Here is a 25,019-nt window from a genome sequence, read left to right as displayed (position 1 = left end):
TGAGTGTGAGTGGGTGAGTGGTGGGTGAGTGAGTGGAGTGAGTGGGTGAGTGGGTGAGTGAGTGGGTGAGTGAGGGTGGGTGAGTGAGTGAGGGGTGAGTGAGTGAGTGAGTGGTGGGTGGTGAGTGGGTGATGTGAGTGGGTGAGTGAGTGAGTGAGTGGGTGAGTGAGTGGGTGATGAGTGAGTGGTGAGTGGGTGAGTGAGTGGGTGAGTGAGTGGGTGAGTGGGGGTGAGTGAGTGGGTGAGTGGGGTGAGTGGGTGAGTGAGTTGGTGTGAGTGAGTGGGTGAGTGGGTAGTTAGTGAGTGGGTGAGTGAGTGGGTGAGTGAGTGAGTGAGTGTGTAGTGGTGGGTGAGTGAGTGAGTTGGTGAGTGGAGTGGGTGAGTGAGTGGGTGATGAGTGAGTGAGTGGGTGAGTGAGTGGTGGTGGGTGAGTGAGTGGGTGAGTGAGTGGTGGGTGAGGGAAGGGTGAGAGGGTGAGTGGGTGAGTGGGTTGAGTGAGTGAGTGGGTGAGTGAGTGGGTGAGTGAGTGAGTGTTAGGCGAGTGGGTGAGCGAGGGGTGAGTGAGTGGGTGAGTGGGTGAGTGAGTGATTGGTGATGAGTGAGTGAGTGGGTGAGTGATTGGTGAGTGAGTGGATGATGGTGAGTGAGTGTAGGGGTGAGTGAGTGGGTGAGTTGGGTGAGTGAGGTGGGTGAGTGGGTGGGTGAGTGGGTGAGTGGTGAGTGGGTGAGTGGGTGGGTGAGTGAGTGAGTGGGGTGAGTGAGTGAGTGAGTGAGTGAGTGGGTGAGGAGTGGGTGAGTGAGGGGTGAGTGGGTGAGTGAGTGACTGGGTGAGTGACTGGGTGAGTGGGTGAGTGAGTGGGTGAGTAGTGGGTGAGTGAGAGGGTGAGAGGGTGAGTGGGTGAGTGGGTGAGTGAGTGGGTGAGTGGGGAGTGAGTGAGTGAGGGTGGAGGAGCGAGTGGGTGAGTGAGTGGGTGAGTGAGGGGTGGTGGGTGGGTGAGTGAGTGGGTGAGTGAGTGGGTGAGTGAGTGAGTGAGTGGGTGAGTGAGTGGGTGAGTGAGTGGGTGAGTGGGTGAGTGAGTGAGTGGGTGAGTGAGTGGGTGGTGAGTGAGTGGGTGAGTGAGTGAGTGGGTGAGTGGGTGAGGTGAGTGAGTGAGTGGGGTGAGTGGGTGAGTGAGTGGGTGAGTGGGTGAGTGAGTGAGTGGGTGAGTGAGTGGGTGAGTGGGTGAGTGATGGGGGGGTGAGTGAGGGTGAGTGGGTGAGTGAGTGAGTGGGTGAGTGAGTGGGTGAGTGGGTGAGGTGAGTGAGTGAGTGCGTGAGTGAGTGGGTGAGTGGGTGAGTGAGTGAGTGAGTGAGTGGGTGAGTGGGGGTGAGTGAGTGAGTGAGTGAGTGGGTGAGTGAGTGGTGAGTGAGTGAGTGAGTGGGTGAGTGAGGGGGTGAGTGAGTGGGTGAGGTGAGTGGTGGGTGAGGAGTGGTGAGTGGGTGAGTGAGTGGGGGTGAGTGAGGTGAGTGGGTGAGTGGGTGGGTGAGTGAGTGTGATGGGGTGGGAGTGGGGGTGGGTGAGTGAGTGGGTGGGGGTGAGTGAGTGGGTGAGTGAGTGGGTGAGTGAGTGAGTGGGTGAGTGAGTGGGTGAGTGAGTGAGTGAGTGGGTGAGTGAGTGGGTGAGTGAGTGGGTGAGTGGGTGAGTGAGTGAGTGGGTGAGTGAGTGGGTGAGTGGGTGAGTGAGTGGGTGTGAGTGAGTGGGTGAGTGGGTGAGTGAGTGGTTGAGTGAGTGGGTGAGTGAGTGGGTGAGGGGTGAGTGAGTGAGTGGGTGAGTGAGTGGGTGAGTGGGTGAGTGAGTGGGTGAGTGAGTGGGTGGGTGAGTGAGTGGGTGAGTGGGTGAGTGAGTGGGTGAGTGAGTGGGTGAGTGGGTGAGTGAGTGAGTGGGTGAGTGAGTGGGTGAGTGGGTGAGTGAGTGGGTGAGTGAGTGGGTGAGTGGGTGAGTGAGTGAGTGGGTGAGTGAGAGTGGGTGAGTGAGTGAGTGAGTGGGTGAGTGAGTGGGTGAGTGGAGTGAGTGGGTGAGTGAGTGGGTGAGTGAGTGGGTGAGTGGGGGGGTGAGGTGAAGTGAGTGGGTGAGTGAGTGGGTGAGTGGGTGAGTGAGTGGGTGGGTGAGTGAGTGGGTGAGGGGTGAGGAGTGAGTGATGGGTGAGTGGGTGAGTGAGGGGTGGAGTGAGTGGGTGAGTGAGTGAGTGAGTGGTGAGTGGGTGAGGTGAGTGAGTGGGTGAGTGAGTGAGTGAGTGGTGAGTGATGGGTGAGTGGTGTGAGTGATCGTGGTGTGAGTGGGTGAGTGCGGTGAGTGGGTGAAGTGAGTGGGTGAGTGGGGTGAGTGAGTGGGTGGTGTGGTGAGTGGTGTGAGTGGGTTAGTGAGTGGGTGGGTGATGTGAGTGGGTGGAGTGGGTGAGTGAGTGAGTGGGTGAGTGATCGTGGGTGAGTGAGTGAGTGAGTGAGTGGGTGAGTGAGTGGTGTGAGTGGGTGAGTGACGTGAGTGGGTGAGTGAGTGGGTGAGTGGGTGAGTGAGTGGGTGGGTGAGTGAGGGGTGAGTGGGTGATGTGAGTGGGTGGGGTGAGTGAGTGGGTGAGTGGGTGAGTGAGTGAGTGGGTGAGTGAGTGGGTGAGTGAGTGAGTGAGTGGGTGAGTGAGTGGGTGAGTGAGTGAGTGAGTGGGTGAGGTGAGTGGGTGAGTGGGTGGGTGAGTGGGTGAGTGAGTGGGTGAGTGAGTGGGTGAGTGAGTGGGTGAGTGAGTGGGTGAGTGAGTGAGTGGGTGGGTGGGTGAGTGAGTGGGTGAGTGAGTGAGTGGGTGAGTGAGTGGGTGAGTAAGTGGGTGAGTGAGTTGTTGTCACCTGCAGTGTGGATGAGACAAAACCGACGGATCGTTAACAAAATAAAGAGCACTTCCTTTCCACGTTTGTCTCTCTACGTAATTTTTAAAATGTATTTTCTACGCAACCCATCAACTGCACGGCCTCCTGGGAGAGCATCTTGTCAGCAGCATTGGTTCAACTCAAGGAAACTCGGGACCACTTTGAAATGAAGTCTCTCATCGGCAGGGTCGGGCTTGCTTGAACCAATGCTGGTGAATTCCAGGTGTTTATAAGCAAGATCCTTGCGACGTGGACCACTGGTGTCTCCGCAAGGCCGTGGGAGCTGGTCTGCAGAACTCTTGCAGATCCGATTTTATTCACAAAATACCAAAAGTTCTGGACTGCATGGCAGGCACTGAAAATGTATCGAGGGTTAACGGTGTCCTTCAGGAGAGCTGGGAGCCGCTGTGCTAGCGTGCGGTGGTTTACTCCGTGTGAAACTACAGCCACTGAGAGGGGGAACGGTTATACAAGGCATCATGTTTGCAATAACCACAACACAAGCAGTCAAAATGCAAACAAAAAGAAAACAACTCTGATAATGATAATGATATGCACTGTCCTTGAAGTTGATTGGTCCACACCCGAGACAGCTTTTCTTAGAGCCTAGTCTCACATGGTGTTGGACCAGATGACGCCAAAGGGCATATTGACTGCTTGTGTTGTGGTTATTGCAAACATGATTCCTTGTATAAGGGTGTCAGTTTTTTGTACCAGTTGAAAGGGTAAAAACCTATTACTATATTTTGCCACTGGTAAAGAAGATGTCTCGTAGGGGGAACGGGGTCGTGACCTCGGCGTGTGCTCGTTCACGTCCGTGACGCTCACGAACACGAGCAGCAGGAAGCGGCCGGGCGACGCGAACGCAGATGTCACCGTCTCGACGGCGACCTGCAGCTGGTACGTGGGGGAGACCTGCAACAGCACGGACACACCTGAGCATGCTGCTGTAGACAGACTCAAGCACACGCACACACTCCCTGCATGTAAGAATGTCCTCCATGGAGACCGCTCGCCGTGTGAGTTTTCAGTTTCAGTTTTCAGTTTCATTCGGCTCTTGAATCGGGTGCAACCGCAACAAACCAAAACCAAAAACATGAACAAGAAAACATCTTAAAGTGAATATGTGACTGCGTGCAAACAGAAAATCCAAGAAAAGACAGAAAAATATAAGCACCGTACACCAACGCTGTGTGCAAAAATCCCAGTGGGATGCAAGTCAAACAACAACAACCACCAGACAACTTAGATTAAGGCCATCAGTCTAACTCCGTACTACAATAAACAAACATTGCCAAACCAAAAAACTTTTCTAAATCACCAAAATAAAGCCACAAAAGCAATGAAACAGTGATCATAGGAACTGTGACCAAATTTTCACAATAAACGACATAAACAACATGTACCACCAAAACCCTGCAGCCATAGCTGGCTGCACGAGTCACTCCACAACAGCAGGAGCATCAGTCATAGAAGTTCACCTCGTAGTCCAGCTCGCGTGCCAGGTAGACGTGTCCGGTGGTCGCATCCACTCCAAATGTCCCCCATCGATCAGTGCCCCCCACAATGCGGTACAAGACCTCCGCGTCGCTCTTACAGCCCACCCCGGAACTTGCATTGGCGCAAACCGAGCCGATCACGGTGCCAGGCCTGGTCCCCTCCACCGCCACGAGATGGACCACCGAGGACTCGGGAGCCTCCAAGAGGCCCTTCATAGCCCGCACCTATCGCGGGATAAACAGAAGAGTCAAAGGTGCGGCCCCGCAACCGCTCGCTAACGCCCCCGCCGGCGAAACGGCCTTCACTCGAGCGAACTCGACAGCCATGCTTCTCGACATTTTTCTCTTCACGTCGCCCACGCTCGGGCTCCCTCGATCTTCGCGGCCAAGACGAATCTTCTTGGTTCTTTCGGTAAAGTCACGTAGAAGGGAAGTAATAAAATAATCAAAATAAAACATAATTATTTTATTATGTTTTATTTTTATTATTTTATAAAATAAAACATAATTATTTTATTATGTTATATTTTTATTATTTTATTACTTCCCTTCTACGTGACTTTACCGAAAGAACCAAGAAGATGAATCCCTGCATTTACGAAAACTTTAAATCGAAATTTAGGCCAAGCCGAAGTTCGCGATGACCTCGTTAAGAACTGAGAATTTAAGTGCGGTGCCAACAATTCGCGATGGGAATTTGTCAAACTGCGTGAGTGTATTTGTGACTGTGTTATTGTCTCCGTGTCTGTGTGCGTGTCTTTGTGTCTCGGAGTCTCGGTGTCTCCGTATCTGCGACTGAGCAAGTTGAGAGGGCTGGGGGGTGCTGGAATGACGGCCGTTTTGGTGACATTCTGCGCTACGTTGTTAAATTGTTGATACAGGGGCAGTTGCAACAGTAATTTCGATATTTCGGAAATGTTGGCGCATGGCGAGAAGCCAGTGAGAAGGAACAGATATCCTGGGAACAAAAACGCATGCACACATCATATTTGTTCATGTGAGTGTGGAAATATCCAGATTTCAAAGACGTGATCATCTCGGATGCTCGCAATGGGGGCCCCGGAGCTCCTATCGGAGGTGAATGGCGGCAGAGACGGTGCAACTGGAGCGACGCGCGGTGCGAGCGTGGCCGGGGGCCGTGCGGTGTGTCTCGCCTGCACGTGCAGCTGCATGGAGCTGTTGAGAGGAGGTTGGCCCCTGTCGGCCGCCGTCACCACCAGGGAGTATCGAGTCCGCTCGGCGCCCAGCCAGCCGGCCGTGCTCACCACGCCGCTGTCGGCGTGTATCCGGAACCAAGGCGCGTCTGGACCTAAGCCGGCACCGCCGCACACCGAAACCCACAGACACCGGCGCCACGAGTCGGGCATCGCCGCGGCGCACGCGGCTCGCCGCCAGCCCCCGTGTGTTTGTTGGGGAGTCTTAGCGAGAGAGGAAATGAATATCGGCAAAGGGGAAAATATATAATACTACGTGAGCGCCTGTTTAAGCCGCACGAGGCACGGCCATGTACACTCACAAAGATCCCTCGGGTAGCCCACACAGGCTGTTGGGGCAAGTGCTATTAGTGAGCACCTATGAAGGTCGGACGGCGAATGAGGGGCTAGTATGGCCAAGACAAGGCCCGGCCACTTTTTTCTACCCTCCGTGCTGATTTTGTACACACTGCACCAGGTACTCAGTTGAGGCTGAGTCGAAGGCCCGGTTCAGATATTTATCACTGATGTATGGCCGTGAGCGGGAATCGAACACGGGTCACCAGGTTCGTAGCGCAGTGTGCTCACTGCTACATTACCGCTCTCCACACTCAAACACACGCACACGCATGTTGGAGCAGTGAAAATCTCATCCAGCATTGACCAAATGACACACGTCTGCAATTCGCGCACAGACTCACTCGGGGAAACCGCGCAGCAGCATGCATCTCTCCTGCGTCTTAAAATATAGCACGCAGCGGAACGCGCACGAGATCGTAGCAGTCAGTCGAAGAGTGAAAGGTCGCGACGTTGGGTTCACGTTGAGCCGTGGGGCGTACCCGCCAGCGAGTAGACTACGGTGCCATTCTCCCCGGCGTCCGGGTCCAGGGCCGTGAGGCGGCCCAGCGTCCAGCCGGAATCGGCTCCGGGGTGAACCTGGGGGGTGGGGGGGGGACGGGACAGGAAATCCAGGATCTGTGTGAGTGGACAGGGCAAGGGGTTGCACAGCGCCAGGGAGCAGGTGCCATGAGCGTGCGTGTGAAGATCGTGGGGGGTGCAGGTGGCCACGCGCACAACACATGTGAGCCAGAATCGTGTGCGTGCACACACAACGATAAGCGCAGTTCACCACTAAGTGGCGTTGATGTGCTGGCTCGGATGACTGGCTGATGCACCACCTGTGCTCCCCACTGTGCCAACTCGCTGCGTTTTAGCCACCTGGCACTCTGCTCGTTGTTGTGAGCGTCGCTCCTTTGCCCTCCGTTGTTGTTGGAGGGCGACTGCCTCCAACTACCCAGCAGCGTCCTTCACGAGCCTCCTCCACAGAGGGCGATCTTGACACCGCTGGTACCGGTCATCGGTAAGTCTCCTCAGCTGCACGTCCTCCTGTACAACTTTAGCTCACCTCTTCTCAAGCCCACGCCGTACCTATTCAGTTCCCTCTATCCAGCCAAACAGAATCTGTTTGGGCATGCGGTGACTGGGCATGCGGGCTACATGACCCAGCCAAGGCAGCCTCGCCTGCCGGAGGAGCTCGCCAATGGGACTGTGTCCAGATCTTTCAAGGAGCTGTGAGCTCCTCACACACTGCTCCCTGGTTAAACCCAGGATGGATCACAGGCAGGCCAGCCTCAATGTTTCACACACGGACGCACAATCACACACACACCTGGAGCTCCAGCGGGTTTGTTGCCATGGCGACGAAGGTGGGAGTGTTGTCGTTGTCGTCGGTGACTGTCACGCACACCGTGACGCTCTCCTCCGTGCCGGCTCGAGTGACCACCACCTGCAGTCGGTACTCGCCCTGTTCCTCCCTGTCCAGCGCCGTCCGCGTGCTGAGCTCACCTGGACACAGCGCAGCGGGTTACCACGGCGCGTTGCTACGGATCACCATCGTCGTGATTGCATGGCACAGAACAACAATTATAATCGTCGTTACTGTTTTACCCAGGCAAGCCACACTGAGGGTGTTCCCTGGGTAAAGAAGTGATTCGTCGTGTGAGAAGACTTTTCATTCAGGAGGGTGCTGCCACATTGCGGTGTTTGGCTAACACCATCTACGCTCCGTGATTAGCTTTTGGCGGAAACTGGAGAACGGGGGCAGAACAACGCTCACGCGAGGCAGGAATCGAACTCGGGTACTTTTTGCTGTGCGGAACGAATAACCGCTGCACGGCCCTGCTGTCAAAAATCCTTGCGCGTGTGTGATGCGATTGTGGTTGACAGAACGTGAAGGCGTTTCCGCGTTTACTGCTGACGGACGGCACCTGTCACGGCGTCGATGTGGAAGTGGTCGTGGGCCGGCGAGAGGCGGTACTGGGCGTGCGCCAGCTGACCACCGGCGGCCTGGGCCATCCTGCCGAGGCTCGTCCTTGCCGGCCGATTCTCCGGCACGTGCAGGCGGCGCGTGCTCTCGCCCGGAGCGCAGGAGCCGTCGTCCCGCGCGGCCGGCAGAGCCCCGGCGGCCGTCACGGTGAGGCTCACCGTCGCCGTGGCCGTGCGCTCGCTCGGTGCGGCCGGGTTCCAGGCGAGCACGTGCAGCGTGCGCACGCCCGGCGCCTCCCCCTCCAGGGAGCGCCGCACGTACAGCCAGCCGTCCGACGGCGACACCGACACGCCGCCGCCGGCGTCCCGCAGGCCGTAGGTCACCCCGGAGTCCCCGCCGCCCCCCCCGGCGCTCAGCCGCAGCAGACGCGTGTCGGGTGCCGTGTCGACGCCCACCGCCAAGCGGTACGTCTCCTGCTCGAACGCCAACCCGCTCCGATCTCCCGGCATCAGCACGGACAGGGTGAGGGTGGCCGTGAGCGCCGGCGTTCCGGCGTCCTCGGCCAACACGACGACCTGGCGGGAGACGTCGCCCGGCTCGGCGCTCACGGGCCTCAGGAGGGTGACGCTTCCGGTGGAGGAGTTCACCCCGAATCGGCCTCCGGCGCTCGACCGCAGCCGGTATCGCACCTGGCCGTTGGGTCCGGAGTCGGCATCCGTGGCCCGCGCCGCGTAAACGGCGGAGCCGACCCGGGCGCCGCGCGGCAGGGCGACGGCGGCATTGTGGCCGGCGGTAAAGGCGGGCGCGTTGTCGTTGACGTCGCCGACGAGGACGGTGACCGTGGCGGTGCCGTACATGGGAGGGTCCCCCGAGGCCGCCGTCACGGCGAGCGTCGCCACCGGCGCCGTCTCGTGGTCGAGCGGGGCCTGCGTTCGGATCGTGCCGCTCAGCGGATCCACCGCAAAGCGGCCGTGGGGGTCGCCCCCCGACAAGGTGTGACGCACGCGACCTGCGGGCGGCGGCGGCACGGGCGGCGCAGACTCGGCGTCAAGACCACGATTGCGTTTCGACGTGTCTCGAAAACAACGGGCGTTTATTTAATTCGAATCGTTCGAGCGCGCGCACAAAGAGGGTAGCACTGACCGGAGGTGCTGCTGGCGCGTGCGGTCCCCACGCTCGTGCCGACGCGCGCGTCCTCTGGCACGGACTCGGTGTGGCGGTCGCGCAAGAAGAGCGGCGCGGCACGACCCGGAGACACGAAGCTGACGCTGACGTTGGCCGCGGCGCGGGAGAGGCCCCCGGCTCCGCGCGCCCACACGGCCAGCGCTCGCACCGCGGCGGGCGCGTCCCCCGTGTGCCGAGCCAGCGAGATCACCCCTGCGGCACGCGCAGACAGATCCGCATGACACGTCAGGCGCGTGTGACGCAGGCGACGGTTGACAAACGGATCGTTGACGGGCGTTTACTTTTCCCTCGTTCCAATTTTCATGATTGCACGTGTTTGCCCATCTTCCTCAAGAGGGATCTCCTGAGGTTTTGCAGTCGCCGGTTACAGTTGTTGTATGTATGTGTGTACGTAAGCATGCATGGATGTTCAACTTCTTTCGCACCGTTACGGAGTCAACCGTACTTATCGGAGTTGCGTAGTAGTCGTTAACTTTCAGAAAATCTGGACTCTGATCCCAGCATGCAATGTGTTACTCTATTTCAAACGACGTCAAAGTAGTCTTTGCATGGCGAATACACATGGCAGTATTAACCAGGGCAGCTCTATGGATCCGAACCCGGAACGTCTGCAACAAGCGGCGAACGCGCTACCGCTAAGCCACGTCAACTGGCCATTCTGACAAATCTGGCAAAACCGCCCTCGGATCGAAGATAACTTTTTTTTTTGCCAGCAGGCGATAACAACCCCAGCGCCGTCACCGGCGCGTGCCGGCGGGGCGAGACGCACCGCTGGACGGATCCAGGCGGAACAGCGAGTCCTGGTTGCCGGCGCCGATGGAGTAAACGAGCGGGCCGGGAGAGCCGTCGGTGGCCACCACGGCGGTGACGCGCGTGCCGGCCGCACTCCCCCGCAGCACGTGCACTGTGTACGTGGCCGGGTAGAACTCGGGGGGCCGCGGGGCCACGGAGCCCAGCGACACGCGCACCAAGCTCTCAGAGGTGTGCCCAGCCTGGGAACCACACACACATACACACATACACACACACATACACACACATACACACTGTGTACTCACAGTCCCAACACACACATACACACTGTGTACTCACTGCCTCAACACACACACACTGTGTACTCACAGTCTCAACACACACACACACCACACGGTGTACTCACAGCCTCAACACACACACCACACGGTGTACTCACAGCCTCAACACACACACACATACACACAGTGTATACTCACAGCCTCAACACACACACACCACACTCACTGTATACTCACAGTCTCAACACACACACACACACCACACGGTGTACTCACAGTCTCAACACACACACACACACCACACTCACTGTGTACTCACAGTCTCAACACACACACCACACTCACTGTGTACTCACAGTCTCAACACACACACATACACACAGTGTATACTCACAGTCTCAACACACACACACCACACTGACTGTGTACTCACAGTCTCAACACACACACACACCACACTGTGTACTCACAGCCTCAACACACACACACCACACTGTGTACTCACAGCCTCAACACACACACACACCACACTGTGTACTCACAGTCTCAACACACACACACATACACACAGTGTATACTCACAGCCTCAACACACACACACCACACTCACTGTGTACTCACAGTCTCAACACACACACACACTGTGTACTCACAGCCTCAACACACACACCACACTCACTGTGTACTCACAGTCTCAACACACACACATACACACAGTGTATCTCCAGTCTCAACACACACACACCACACTGACTGTGTACTCACAGTCTCAACACACACACACACCACACTGTGTACTCACAGCCTCAACACACACACACCACACTGTGTACTCACAGCCTCAACACACACACACACCACACTGTGTACTCACAGTCTCAACACACACACACATACACACAGTGTATACTCACAGCCTCAACACACACACACCACACTCACTGTGTACTCACAGTCTCAACACACAACACACTGTGTACTCACAGCCTCAACACACACACACATACACACTGTGAACTCACAGTCTCAACACACACACACACCACACTCACTGTGTGGGTGCGTCTGTGGTGGAGATGGAGCAAGTGGTTAGCACACTGCGCTCTGAGCCTGGCTCTCAGGGTTTGCTACCAGGCCACTGCAAGTGTTCGTGATCGTCTGAACCGGTCCTGGGCTCCCCCTAGGTCGACTCGGCCTCAAGATGAGTAGCTGGTGCCGAGTGTAAAGATCGCCACTAGGGAGACAAAGGCGGCCGGGCCTGATGCCAACATCACTTTGCCCGAACAGCCTTTACAGGCTACACGGGGGACCTTTGTCTGTGTGCGCGTGGCCGGTGTGGCGTGGCAGGGCCCACCACCACCTCCACCATTTACCGCGTCGCGTGCGCGTGCGGCGAGGAGGTACGGAGCCGAGTCGGGCCCCAGGGCTCCCGTGGTGCAGATCCACCCTGAGGGGGGGTCGATCCTGAACGGGACGGGCCCCCCACCGTGCGCGCCGTCCAGGGAGAAGCTCACGGGGCCGGTGCCACCGCCGCCTCGGGGGAGGCTCGCGCGCACCTGAAGAGCGCCACGCACGTGCGGGGGCGGGGGGGACGGAGCGGAGAGAAATGAGCGCCGGGGATGGGAAACAGAACGAGCGGACCCCGGACGCAGCGGACCCCCCGGCAGCGGACCCCGGTGCGTTCGTGCAGCGGGCTGCGTGCGACATCCAGAGACGAGCGGTGGTGCAGTGGGAGGGGGGTCAGTGACAGATAAAGCTCGCGCGGGGCCTGCAAGCACATGTTCTAAAGGGGCCCTAAAACTAAAACAAACTCGTAAATATTAAAACATATCAATTTTTTTACTTGCGCAGTATAGTAATTGTATTTATTCACTTGCTATGTACAGCCAAATAATACGACGAATCGCTCACCTTAGACATCCAGTCGTTCATCAAAGTCGAAGGCGGTATAGTACTATGGTAATAGAGCAAGTGCAGAATCACTGAACCGGAATTGATAGCTTGAAAGCATTTAGCGCGGGGCCCTTGAAAGTGCGGGGCCCGTAGCTACTTGTGCTACGAGGATAATCCGGCACTGGCGGTGGTGTGATCCAGCACTGGGGGGGGGGGGGGGGGGGGGGTCGAGGGTTGGTGGATTGCCATCTCCCCTGCTAGCCGAGGTATGGCAGTGCAAGGCGGAGTGTTCAGGGATTGAGTGGTTACCTCCTCGCATATTCTTAGGTTTTTTCGGTATTCTTAGGTTTTTTCGGTAAAGTCACGTAGGTAAAAAAATCTAAATTAATAAAAGTAAAATAAAAATAAAATAAAAATCACGACGTTTCGGAGGCAACACAAGCTTCCGTCTTCAGGTGGAACCGTCACAGCACACTTGCTCCTGTTTCCTCCCATACGTATCAATAACTCTTTAATGCATTTAGCCAAACATACAGATGTAGGACCACAGAGCTGGGGCAATTGTTGGCAGCGCTGGTTCTGGCTGCCTTGCTGCTTGTCTGCATCTAAAACTGTGGTGCACTACAAATTCCACCGAAATCTGTCGACGCAATTGGATGACGACGCTACAAAAACTTTTGAACACATTCCTGCATCACGCACGAGAGCGTCGAGTACTTGATGCCAAGGATCTGCTCATGTTAGAATTAGGGTGGCGCAAACGCACTGACAAACGAGGTGGGACAAATAATAGCGACGGGACATCGACAGCGAGACACAAATCACGGTCGATGCTTTAATTGAACCGCGACCCAGAATTACGCCAATTCATTCGCTTGCCAGTCCGTGAGATACATCCGTTACGTGGCCGAAGGGTTCCCTGAGCTGAGCATCTCATGGGTAATCCATTTGAATAAACGTCGGCGAAAGGTTCTGCCCCCATTGTTTAACCTTGCTCATCTCACAGCCCCGGCAAACAACGCTCTGCTGATGAGACAGCGAATGTCAAAACCGGTCCAGATTTTGCTGCTTGTAACCAACGCTCCTGTAAAAAAAAACTGCACTCCCAGAAGGTCGCGTGGCAGATGGGATGTGTTAAACAACAAAAAAGAACACCCCCCCACTTGGATGTTTTTACGTGCAGAGGACAGCTATGGGACGGGATGCGTCTCATCTGCTCAGTCGGTGCGCCACTTTCATTCCGTACAAGGACGCGGGCGGTGATTTGAGACGCGGACGATGATTTGAGAAACAGAGAGACAGAGAGAGAACACGGCTGGTGCCGTGGTCCCCCCGAGGAAGCTGCGGCCCTTCCCTGTCCTTGCACCGCTTTGCGCAAATCCCAGGGCCGCCGGTCTTCAAAGCTCAAGGACCTCACGCCGCATCCGCGAGAGCACGTGCCCAATGGACTACAAAGACAAAGATCCCCCAGATAGCCTTAGCAGATTGTAGGGGCAAGTGCTGTTAGCGAGCACCTATGAAGGCCGGAACGGCACACGAGGGGGTGGGTGGCCAGCACCACGCCCGACCGCCTTTGTCTCCCCAGTGGCGATGTTTACACACCGCGTCAGGTACTCATTTGAGGCTGAGTCGACCTAGGGGAGGCCCTGGACCGGTTCAGATAATCATCACTGGTGTTGGCCGTGATCGGGAATCGAACCCGGGTGGCCGGGTTTATAGCGCAGCGCGGTAACCGCTGCACCACCGCTCCCCAAAGTAAACTACCCCCCAACCTCCCTCCCACTCTCCTCTCTGTTAATTCTCTGTTAATTCAACCCACAGTGAACAGCACAAGGGGGATGCCGCCCCCAGTCGGGGGAATTGAGAGCACAGTGGAACTGCAGTCTCGAGGCCATCACGAAGACTGCCTCTGGTGTAGGGAAATCGGTTTCAAAGACAATGCGTGGTGTACACGATCAGAGCGCGTGTCTGTGTGTTTTTCGTGGGTTTTTTTTCACCACAAGTACGCGCGGTTCATGCGGATACTTGATTCCTCCCAATTGTTGTTTGAACATCTTGCCACCCCCTGTTGTGTTGCCCGAAAGGGTCAGACCTGCTGCTCTTCCGCATACTTTGAGACTGGCAACAAAAAGGTCCCGTAGATAAAATCCCCGAGGTGCAGTAGTTGTGAATCTCGACCCCCCCCCCCCCGCCAGCTCTGTCCACCCAGCAGAGCTAGGCGGGGTGGGGGGTCATCACGGGCAAGTGAATCTGCAGGTCGCGACCGCTCAGGGTTTAGTGCGGGGGCTACGGCCTTCTCTTCCAAGACGTCTGGTCGGCGTGGAAGAGTAGGCCAAGTGCCATCGAGAGCCCCCTCTCGCGGATGGCCCTTGCTCCCGCCACTGCGCAAGGGGTGGCCTCGGCGTGGCAGCCGAACGCACGGACACGCAGAGCACCCACCCGCATCGTCGTGCCAAAGCGCATCTGTCATGTTCTGTTTCGCTTTATTACCTCTTGTCTATCTACTGCTGGATGAAGCCCCCTCCGCCGCGCGTGAGTGAACCCCTGGGAGCTGCTGCGGGGAGCCTTAACCGCGGCCGCATCGTCTCAAGATGTAAAACGGGGACCGTGGGGGAGGAGGTTCAATGACTGCAGCCGCAGCTGTTTGCAATCTGATACGGCGCGGCTCAGGACCGGTGGTGTTAGTGGGGAGGGGGGGTGTAGTGTGGGTTTGGGGGTAGCTCACTCGCATTCCTGTCTGGCTCAGCTAAGTCCTGCCAGGGGGAGAGGCAGGGGCAAGGGGAGGCAGGGAATAACGGGCGGCGGCGGGGGGGGGGCAATGGAAGAGAATTTCTCCGCATTCCTGCCTGGTTGCATGAAGGTTTAAACGGTAGGGAGGGGGGGGGAGAGGTGAACGTTGGGGGGAAACCTGGCGAATGGCAGCGTGTGTGCGTGCGTTGTCGTGTAGGGAGCGGTAATGAAGCGGTTAGCGCGCTGCGCCGCTACGAACCTGGCGACCCGAGTTCCGATTCCCGCTCCTACGGCCAACACCAGTGACGAATATCTGAACCGGTCATGAGCCTCTCCTAGGTCGACTCGGCCTTAAACGAGTACCTGGTGTGATGTGTAAACGTTCGCCCCTGGGGAGACAAAGGCGGCCGTGCGTGGCGATGGCCAACCACCACTTTATATGCCGTGTTGGCATTCATAGATGCTTGCTAACAGCGCTTGCCCCAAATGTATGTTTAGGCTATAGGGGCATCTTTGTATTTGTGGGGAGCGGTGGTAAAGTGGTCAGTACCCTGAAAGCCGGGAAAATCCCAATTAGATTCCTGGACGTTGATAACATCACCGGCACATCCTATCTGACATTGACTTTGGTCTCTCGTGAAAGCCACTTCAGTCTTAAGTGAGTAAATGTGTGGTGCAGTTGTAAAATGATCAGCCCCCTGAGATGCAAATACGACTGGCCATGGTTTTTGACCACACCATGCGATTGTGTGCCACGCTGTGGCCTTACTAAGTCCGCAGGAACAGCACTTGCGCTGACGGTCAACAAAGGTTAATGCGGCGTAAGTGTCCTCGTGTCTCTGTTTCAGTGCGTGTCGGCGTGATTGTCTTTGTGTCTGTATCACAACACGGCGCGCCTGCTGAAACAACGCACGTCTGCACGAACGAGAGACCTGGATGAACACGGAGAGAAGAAACAGGCACAGAACAGGCGCTAGACACGAAGTGGGAACGACGTTGCTTTGAATTGTGCCAACCCTGGTGCACTCTAAATATCGCCGTACTTAATGGGTTCAAACCCCCACGATTTTAAATTGTGAAACTGTAAATGAAACGTCGAACAACAATCAAAATGTACGACTTAAGCACGATAAAGCAGTCCATACAAGAATAGTCATACACAAATATCTAAATTACCGGTGAAATAAAAACAACCTGTAGTGAATTTCGATTTAAGCTTTCGTGACTGCAGGGATTCATATTCTTGGATCTTTAGGTAAAGTCACGTAAAAGGTAAATAATAAAATAATACAAATATATTTTATTATTATTTCCCTTCTACATGACTTTACCGAAAGATCCAAGAATATGAACCTGTAGTGAGATATGTCCTGGACTAATTTAAGCAAAATCAGCAAGACGAATTATATGACTGCGTATGGCGGCAATCTTTTCAGGAGCTAAACGCCAAAATGTCGAGGTCTGGCCACGTCGCGAGAGGGTTTCGGGAGAGAGCGTTGGTGTCGTTTTGCTGTTCCTCCTCCATTGAAGGAGGGCAGACCGAAGTGGTTCACTGTATGCGACATCGTTTTTGTTTTCATGGCCACAATCGCACCACTGTGGCTTGTTTTACATGATCCTAGACGTCTACCTATCTCTGTGAACCTCTATAGATCTCCTTGAGCCTCTATGTATCTCTACGAGTCTCTAAGTATCTCTACGAGTCTCTATGGGTTGACTATACGGTCGATAGTTTTGGTTGTGTCGCCGGTCCCCCTTGCACCCTCACCTGACTGACATTACACTGACACAGCTGTACTGCAGGCGCCTCACGGCATTATTTTTCCACAATGGTACGGATTAAGTATTTAGCGCTGCGCATTACACAGCCTCGCATCGAACTGGGAGGAGCCGTGTCCAACAGAGAGGGCCCTTGCCTGTGGCAGTTCACCAGCAACGGTCCGAGCGAGCCGGACTGCCGATGAGACATTGAATGTCAAAAACCGTCCAGAGACTCCGCGACGTGTCCCTGTCCTCTGGAGAAGCGGGCGACTCAACAACGGATGAGCACCAGCGGGGAGGGGGGTGATGATGCGGCAAAACGTAATTTCAAAAGTCTTCTTCAAAAGGGCGAATGTTCTGTATCTGCAATAGCCATCAGAGTTAACCCGTCCGCGTCACGACACCGCGGCTTCATCCCTCGGCACGAAATCCGCCCAAGGCTCAATGGGGGACGACGTCCCTCGTGCCTCCACTGTGCACGTGGGGGGTGGGGGGGGGGGGGGTCAATTCCGTTGCTCGCCATCGCATTCACTTCGAACTATAACAAAAATAACAACAATAATAACAACAATGACAACAATAACAACAATGACAACAATAACAACAACAATAACAACAACAATAACAACAATAACAAAAATAACAACAACAATAACAACAATAACAACAATAACAACAATAACAATAATAACAACAATAACAACAACAATAACAACAATGACAACAACAATAACAACAATAACAACAACAATAACAATAACAACAATAACAACAACAATAACAACAACAATAACAACAACAATAACAACAACTATAACAACAACAATAACAACAATAATAAAACGCACCTGGTCACCGGTATCGATTGCACAATTACGTCTTAGGTTCCCATATCTTACAGAGTGCACAATTACACACGGTGTGATTGATCACAGGCGAGCTCACAATCGCATTGCCGTGGCTTTAAATTTCCCACTAATGGAGGAGATGTTGCGCATCGCCCTCTCGATGCTCCGATGCATTTGTTGATGGTTACACCGGTGTGTGTGTGTTGATGTTACACCAGTGTGTGTGTTTGTGTGTGTTGATGGTGACACCGGTGTGTGTGTTGATGTTACACTGGTGTGTGTGTGTGTTTGAAGAGAAAGGGTAGCGTAGCGATCAGCGCGCTGCGCTACAAACCCGGCGGCCCGAGTTCAATTCCCGCTCTCGGCCAACACCAGTGACGATTATTTGAATCGGTCCAGGGCCTCCCCTAGGTCGACTCAACCTCAAATGAGTACCTGGTGCGATATGTAAACATCGCCACTAGGGAGACAAAGACGGCCGGGCGTGGTGTTGGCCACCCACCCCCTCGTGTGCCGTGCCGGCCTTTGTAGGCGCTCGCTAACAGCACTTGCCTCTACAGTCTGCTTAGGCTACACGGGGGAATACATTTTTTTAACAGAAGGGGTTCTCGAATGAGGCGCTTGTGACAACACAAATGAGAGAGGCGCTCCACGGGCGACCTCTGCGTCAGCTCCTACTACAACCGGAGCCGCACTCAGCCACGCTCCGTGACATCGCGTCGATCGTGACCACGGGTACGAGTGGGTGCGATGCAGTGACAGACCCGGCAGTGGATTCACCGTGGCTGATCGTGACCACGGTGAATCGCCCTCTGAAGCTGTCTACACGAAGCCGGGTTGAAACGCCTTTAAGGCTGATCAGTGTCACGCGCAGTGGTGGCTGGGTCACCGCGTGATGCAGCGCGTGGCGTGCGCTACTGACGAGGTCGTGTGCCAGTGGCGCTGTGCGTGAGTAGGAGAAGCTCCTGTGCTATCTTGAAGAGGCAGCAGCGCAAATCTACCAAGGAAGGACGTGTGGCTGCACCTCAGAGCTCTACATCCTCCCTGACCTGTCCAGTGTGCCACAGAGAATTCCGGGCTCGGATTGGCCTGCTCAGCCATCTGCGCACTCATCAAAACCCAACAAAATGACAAACGTGCCATGGTCATCATCAACTTTGATGGACGAACAAGAAAGAAGAAGCGTGGCCGCTCGTTGCTGCTCATGCAGCGCGCTTGCGTGCAATTGTTCGCGAGCGTGCCTGCGTGTGGCTGTGTGGAGTCGTGCGTCTGAGTGTGCGATGCGGTTAATTCCCAAAAATGCTGACAAGGCTGGTGAACCATAGCCAGGATTATAGTCGGGGGTCTCTCCCGTTGTCATCTCTGCGCACGTGATTAACTACAATTACGATCACCCTTTTCGTTCGGCGGTCCCAGAAGCTGAATGCATCAGACGCTGCTGCGTTATGATAATAGGTTTTTCCCTTATTTTTCTGGCAACAAAACAGCTGTGTTGAGATGTTAAAACACCAAACTGAAACCTTTTACAAGGAATCATGTCTGCATTAACCACAATGCTTGTGGCCAGAATGCAAACAAAAACATACTCTGATAATATATGCATTGTCTTTGAAACTGATTGGTCCACACCAGAGACATCTTTCTTTTGAGCCTCGTCTCTAACGGTGTTAGACCAGAGGACGCCAAAGTCGCTACGCCAGCGGCGCCTACGCAGCCCCACAATTTCAGCCACGGCTCCATTAGTGCTCAACCGTCACCTTTGTTTGAGCAGTGAACGTAAAGATGCCCTGGACCCCCCTGTAACCACCCCACCTTGGGTCGCCATCGTTTCCACTGTCGACCAAACCCGGACACATTCCCCGGTCAGCATGGGGTCCATCCAAACTTTTTTTTCAGTTTCAGTTTTTCAGTTTCATTTATTTGGTATAGCACTGTGAGCCATTCGGCTCTTGAATCGGGTGCAACCGCAACGAACAAAAAACAAAAACATGACCAAGAAAACATCTTAAAGTGACTATGCGCTAATATAAAAATCCAGGGAAAAACTGCAAAGTCTTCCAGAAAAAAAAGAAACCTGTGCAGGTTACTGCTGTGAAGCTCAGCACGGCAACAGCGGCAAACCAGACCTCGGTGCAAATCAACTCCTGCTGCCACCCAAACACTGACGCCGAGTCCCGGACTGTCGGTAAGTCACCTTCACAATGACCGGTGGTGACCCGAATCAGCGGTGGAGCGAGCGGCTCACAGAACGTTGAGAGTACAAATCCATAATCTCTTAGTGGTTTCTAAAATAAGTACCACTTTGTTTTGTGGGGAAGTCTACAGTCGTTGTTGTGCCGATGGCGGTGAGAGGGAATCGAACCCGGGTCGCCAGGTTCGTAGCGCAGCGCGCTAACCGCTCCGCCACCGCTCCCCACAATTGCCCTCATTCGCATGCACCGTGTGGAGAGAGGGCGGCCACTCACACTCACACACACAATGCAGGCGTGGGGCCCACGGGCAGGGAGTGGGTGCGGAGCTGCAGGGTGAAGCAGCGCTATTCACCTTGTGAGCACAAACGCGGTCGTATGAGCGGAGCCGTGCAGCGGATTTTCGCGGCCGTGGGCGACTCAACCCACTGCGGTGGAGGAGAGACGTCCCTCTTCGTGTGCTAGTGCATAAGCAGACGGTTCGCCTCCTCCACATATCTGTCCCTCCACGTGCAACACATCCCGTCAGCCACACGAGCAAACTGTGGGCGGTTTTTGACATTCAATGTCTCATCGGCAGCCAGGCTCGCTCGGACCGTTGCTGATGAACTGCCCCACAGGCAAGGGCCCTCTCTGTTGGACACGGGTCCTCCCAATTCGATGCGATGCTGTGTGCAATGCACAGCGCTAAATACTTAATCCGTACCATTGTGGAAATATAATGCCGTGAGGCACCCGCAGTACATCTGCGGTACAGCTGTGCCAGTGCAGTGTCACATCTGTGACAGTGCAGTGTCACATCTGTGTCAGTGCAGTGTCACATCTGTGTCACAGCGTTCCATTTGTGTCAGTGTATTCTTACAGCTGCAGTGTCACTGAGCATGAGAGCTGTGGGCAGGAGCACTTGCGCTGGCCGTGAGGGCCTTCGAGCCGTCCTCCTCGTCTGCCTTAATCGACTGCTCAGAGCCACTCGATGGGTTCTCAATCAAGAGTTGACGGACACTTCATTGCAGTGCTTATTCGCTGCGTCATCTCGTCGACAGTTGTGACAAGATGCAATTAGGTGAGTGGTTTAGTTATTTCTTTATGAGAAACTCTCGATTATGGAAGTATCCAAAACATCGCAATGAGCATTGTTTTACGAGGAGTATGCATGTGCGTATGTATTTTGAACTTCTTTCGCACCGTACGTAGGCAACTATGTGCAGGGGGAAGGACAACAAACTAAACACAGAAAGCAGTTCTGAAGAAATTCGTTTTAAATCTAGATGATGATTTAAAAGTTCCCAGCTCCAGCGGCTTGCTAACATCGCAAGGAAGAGCGTTCCAGACGGCCGCAGAAGCGCATCTGAAAGCAACAACGCGGTGACCGTCTTTGTGTTCGATGACCGCCCAGCGGTGGAGCGGGTGCCTCGCCATCAGAAGGTCGCGAGTTCAAATCCCGGTTGGGGGTTGGCTCAGCCCATCATCATTATCACATCTCTGGGGTCCATGATACCGGTACCACTTCGTGAGAAAGTCGACAGTGTTTACCTATTGATAGACTCACCCCCGTCATAGGAATCTGGAATTCCCATCACTGGCTCGGGGCCGTCAATTGGCGGTGAGCATCACCTCAATGCTGATTTGATGGCTGATTTGATGATTATTTTATCTTTATACGTGACTTTACCGAAAGAACCAAAGAGTGATTTGATGGTTGTTAGAGTTTCACCACGGTCAGGGTCAAGATTGGGCTCAGTGCTCCGCCTATGAATGTCACGAGGGCATGAGACGCGCCGCATCATGAGACGAGTCGCCCCCCGATTGGACCACTTCGCTGCGCAGCGCGCACAGCAGAGGTCTCGACGCGTTGCGCCGCTGCCGTTGTAGTTTCCCTTGCTACATTCCGCACAACGCGAATCCACGGGAAGGAAACACGGGACGCTATCGGATACGAAAGTCTCGTAAAGTGGAACTCGGAATTTATGCAACACCCAGGCCACGAAACGGCTTAAACACCGCATACTTGTATATGCAATCATCTTCTGAATTAAACCCCATCAACTTAAAGCCCTAAATCCTCCATAATATGACTTGTAAATCCATAATGACGATAGTTATGGCCATAGTTCGGCAGAACTATGCAATTGTAAAATAATTGCGGCAATAAACGTGCTTGCGCGAATGAATCCGTCGTGTAAACGGTTGTTATCGGCACAGCAGCGGCAGCGGCAGCGGCAGCAGCACAATACTCGGGAGCGCGGAGCGACGGCGTGAGACCCGGGAAATCACGTTGACAATGGCAGGAAGGAAGTCTGCCACTTCCACACAGCCTGGCCTGCGCACGGTCACTTCTCGACGGGGCTGCGCCTCGTAAAGAGGATCGCCCCGTTAAAATGGCAACAGCTAGAGACGATCGCTTCATTAAAGAGGCTATCGCTCATAAAGGGGCATTGCTTTTCCAGAATTGGCAAAAGCAGCAAACGCCCGCAGTTTATTATTCGCGAGCGCCACAGCCCTTACTCCGGGGTGACATTCAACGTCCCGTGGCAGTCCCACTCCTAATGTGCCGTTTGCCTCTGTGGTCTACGGAGGCCAAAGACTGCTGACGAACTCACTTGCGCGGTGACGACCCCAATACGTTCTAGATTTGAAGCTTTCGTGACTGCAAGGATTCATACTCTTAGTTCTTTCGGTAAAGTCACGTAGGTAAAAAATGAAATTAAAATTTATAAAATAAAACAATAAAATCACGACGTTTCGGAGGCAACACAAGTCTCCGTCATCAGGTGGGACCGTCACAGCCAGATGCAGAGACTTGTGTTGCCTCCGAAACGTCGTGATTTTATTGTTTTATTTGATTAATTTGACCCCAATACGGTTGAAATGCGAACAGGTAGAGAGCGCGCGCGGCCACGTGCGGCAGAGCCCTGCGCAGCGCTCTAAGCGAGGCCGTGTGGCTCAACGGAGCGGCTCTCAAATTGGAAAATTTGTGAGTTAAAATCCTGACCAGGGGTATACTCAGCCCATCATGCACTTCGTGGGAAAGTCAGCAGTGGTTACCCTCTTCTTGGTTCTTTCGGTAAAGTCACGTAGAAGGGAAGTAATAAAATAATAAAAATAAAACATAGTAAAATAATTCTCACGACGTTTCGGCCACAACGCAAGCAGCCGTCTTCAGGTGGAGAACAGGTCTGTCGAGAAGGCAGAGTCTGAATGGCACGCTCCAGGCTTGGAGCGACTATTTATGCTGGGATGGAGGGGCAAAGAGCGTCTTGACAAAATAATTTGCATATCAAGAGGAATTTAGCATATTTATGGGTGGTTACCCTATTTCAGACACTCGCCCTCGTCATAGGAATGTGGAATCTCCAGCACCGGCTCAGGGTGGTGAACAGGAGATGAGCACCGCTTGGAGGCTCATTCGAGCAGGAATTCACTTTGACTTCTGAAACGAGGTGACGTCGCGACCCAAGCGAGCGCTGTAGGCCCCACGTCTCCTCCTGCCTTGCTCCCTTCTCGCTGGCGCGGGGCCAGCTCGACGTCGAGCCGGGGCCGACTTCCACTCTTTGTGTTGAGCAGAGCACGGGTGTCGGAATAATGAATTTAAGAACGCCGCTGTGGGCACTGCCTGGCGCCGCTGTGTAGAAGAGCCCTAATAAGGAGTACTCGTGCGCTCACTCGTACCACCACCACCACCACCACACAGGCAGCGATCTCGGGAGCACGGGGGGTAGGGACTTCCCAACCTTCTTGGTATCAAAGCCACAGAGATGTGTCCCGCTCAAATGAGACACTGAGGTGAGCACCACCTCCTGCTTACCGCCCTGAGCCAGTGGTGTAAATTACACATTCCTATGGCGGGGCTCGGATGTATCCCTATAGGACAACCACAAAGGGACGATGATTTTTGGACTGGTGGCTTCCAAAATCAAGACCACCGGTCCCCACGCCCCCACCCCAGTCTAAAAAACCATGACGAAGATTTCGAACGTCAGAGTACATGGAAATCGCGTGTCCCGCCTCTAGCAGCACGGTGAAAGTAAGGCCATGTGCTTCATGTTGCGTACGGGTGTTTTGTGTTTGTGAGGCATGTGTTTCATTTGGAGTCCCACTGGGCCCTATTCTGGGACACTACTGTTCCACCCATTACATTAAACCACTGTGCACTCCATTAACAAAACCTTGGACTGTAACGTCACTTGTATGCAGAAGACATCAACCTTCTATTCATCACACCTGGATCCACTGATTACAATCATGTAATAACACTCAGCTGTGAATACCATCAAAACGTGGCATCGCAATTCATTTTCTGAAACTGAACGTGAAAAGAACTGGACACCTCATAACGGGCACCAAGCCACAGGTGGACAAGGTAAACATCTCTCCTACAGCGCATCTCATGCCGCTACAGCCAACACGGTAACTCATCTCTTGTGCCATTAGCACGATTGGCTACGTACGGTTCAGGTAACAAGCCTCAGTATGACACGAGACACCGGGTTCAATTTCTCACGAATCTCAAATCCCAATAAGTATAACCCGTAAAAACAAAGTTTTTCACTATAAATCCTTTATATGCGTGGCAGCGAACTTAATATAAAGGATTTAAAAATATATTCGCCTGTGGAGGACGCGGGGATCGATCCCGCGACCTTTGGCATGGGAAGCGAGGGCGCTACCAACTGCACTACTCTGCCACGGCCCGTGGAGGGGTTACGCTCTGGGCTCTTATACTGTGACGTTCAGCCAAAGCCAAGAATGAGTTCTATTTGAATATATGTAAAATAATTTTTTTTTGCCTAAAAAGTGTAAAATTTGGGGAATTTTTTTTTCACGAACATTAATTGTCTGGCACAACGAGTCTGTGTGGAAAATGTCAGCTCGATTGGATCACGGGAAGTGGGTTAAAAAACGACCGAAAGATTTGCACGGTCGTAAGCAAGCAAGCACGCAAGCACGCAAGCAAGCAAGCACGCAAGCAAGCAAGCAAGCATGCGAACTTAATATAAAGGATTTAAAAATGGCACCCTACCGTGTGCACAATATGAACAGGTAGCCAAATAGATCTCAATGAATGAGACATCATCCTTGATGCACACTTCTATAAACTCACGTCTTGGTTACTGTAAATCTCTACTTGTTTGGTTTACCTCGAAAACAGCTCGACTCGTCGTCAAACTTCAGAGATCATCTCACATCACACAGACTTTAATAACAACCTACACTGGTTTACTATCAAGTACAGAATAGATGTCATACTAATTTTGCTAAAATATAAAGCTTTACAAAAACCAAGTTCCACGGTACATCATCACAGACCACTCCATCAGCCACCAAAAGCCAACCATACAACCATGGGAGATGTTACTTTATAAATGCATTTAAATTGTTATTTTCATTCGCAGCACTACACCTATAGAATAACCTCACTGAGACAATGATACGCTCAGCCACCTCCATCACAACATTCACATTACAACTAAACACACCATCTCTAGACGCTCACCAAGTAGTGGCGTGGATGGTGGTGGGGAAATA

At 53.9% G+C, this 25,019-nt stretch overlaps 1 protein-coding gene across 1 annotated transcript in view; it reads right to left on the bottom strand.

Annotated features, from left to right (window-relative positions):
• Window positions 1-25,019, bottom strand: part of DCHS1 (dachsous cadherin-related 1) — a 46,714-nt gene that overhangs the window by 15,430 nt on the left and 6,265 nt on the right. The window contains exons 2-10 of the mRNA XM_061563796.1: window positions 11,446-11,628; window positions 9,808-10,030; window positions 8,997-9,230; window positions 7,855-8,862; window positions 7,257-7,432; window positions 6,427-6,523; window positions 5,549-5,703; window positions 4,377-4,619; window positions 3,689-3,810 (exon numbers count right to left, since the gene is read on the bottom strand). Of these exons, the coding sequence (XP_061419780.1) occupies window positions 3,689-3,810; window positions 4,377-4,619; window positions 5,549-5,703; window positions 6,427-6,523; window positions 7,257-7,432; window positions 7,855-8,862; window positions 8,997-9,230; window positions 9,808-10,030; window positions 11,446-11,628 (2,441 nt within the window). The remainder of the gene's footprint in view (window positions 1-3,688; window positions 3,811-4,376; window positions 4,620-5,548; window positions 5,704-6,426; window positions 6,524-7,256; window positions 7,433-7,854; window positions 8,863-8,996; window positions 9,231-9,807; window positions 10,031-11,445; window positions 11,629-25,019) is intronic.

Source organism: Lethenteron reissneri, chromosome 32, assembly GCF_015708825.2.
Source record: "Lethenteron reissneri isolate LAM-NWPU_2019-01 chromosome 32, ASM1570882v1, whole genome shotgun sequence".
Classification (NCBI taxonomy): domain Eukaryota; kingdom Metazoa; phylum Chordata; class Hyperoartia; order Petromyzontiformes; family Petromyzontidae; genus Lethenteron; species Lethenteron reissneri.
This window is presented reverse-complemented; position numbering and strand designations above follow the sequence as displayed.